At 50.6% G+C, this 876-nt stretch overlaps 1 protein-coding gene across 1 annotated transcript; it reads right to left on the bottom strand.

Annotated features, from left to right (window-relative positions):
• Positions 1-7: 7 nt before the first annotated feature.
• LOC103399323 (kelch-like protein 13) lies at positions 8-870 on the bottom strand (the record flags this gene model as incomplete). Its single annotated transcript, XM_008338018.2, has 1 exon — positions 8-870. A coding segment is annotated over one exon (849 nt), but the record flags the coding sequence as incomplete, so codon positions are not given.
• Between the last annotated feature and the right edge of the window lie 6 nt (positions 871-876).

The following is an 876-nucleotide window of genomic DNA, read 5'->3' as shown; positions in this document are numbered from 1 at the left end:
TTTTTTTTTAATATTATGTTATTAAAAAAGAAAGATAAAAACAAATATGTGAAAAAAGAAAAACTCACCCAACTCTCCGGCAGCGTTCCTTCCACCCACAGCGTAGAGATATCCCTTGAGTGCACTGAGGTGGAAGAAGGTTCGTTTCTCATTAAGGCATGCCACCTGGATCCACTTGTTGTAGCGGGGATCGTACCGGAACACCGTGTCCACTGCTGTCTTGCCTTTGGTGTCGTAGTTGCTCTGGCCCCCCACCACGTAGAGAAAGTTGCCAATGACAGCGATGCCGTGCTGGTAGCGTGGCGCGTCCATGGGTGCCAGTGCCTTCCACTCGTGGGCCTTCTCGTCAAATAGTCGCAGCTCTTTGCTCACAACTAGTTGCTGCCGCAGAACGCCACCCAGGGTGACCAGGTGGGCGCTGTCTGAGCGGATAGCTGTCCGTTCTGACTGCATAACTGGCTGCATGTAGGGCATCATTTGGTAGTTGCTAGCTTCCAGGAGGAGGTTGACACAAGTGTTGTCTGTGCGCATAAAGTCCACCGTCTGCACGTGATTGATGAGCTCCTGTGGGTTCATGAGGGGGAAGCGGATGTTCTTCATCAGCTTGGAGGCGTAATCCATTCGTCCGTCTTCGTATCGTAACCAGCGGCACGCCGCCTTAAACAGGTCCAACTCAGTGCAGTGTTTCAAGCTGTTGCTCGACAGCACAAACGCCAGTCGCTCAAATGGCAGCTTGACAAACTCCCCTGTGCCCAGCAATGAGGGGAAGTTCTTTAGGATGAAGTTATTGACATATTTGTCCACCTCTGTGAGGTTATACGTGTTGGCGATTCGTCCCACTTCCACACAGTTATCCAGAGAAACCTGCAAAAAAAA

This window comes from Cynoglossus semilaevis, unplaced genomic scaffold, assembly GCF_000523025.1.
Source record: "Cynoglossus semilaevis isolate Cse_v1.0 unplaced genomic scaffold, Cse_v1.0 C19074192, whole genome shotgun sequence".
In the NCBI taxonomy this organism is placed as follows: Eukaryota; Metazoa; Chordata; class Actinopteri; order Pleuronectiformes; family Cynoglossidae; genus Cynoglossus; species Cynoglossus semilaevis.
The sequence above is the reverse complement of the archived record's forward strand: the minus strand, read 5'-3'. Positions and strand labels throughout refer to the sequence as shown.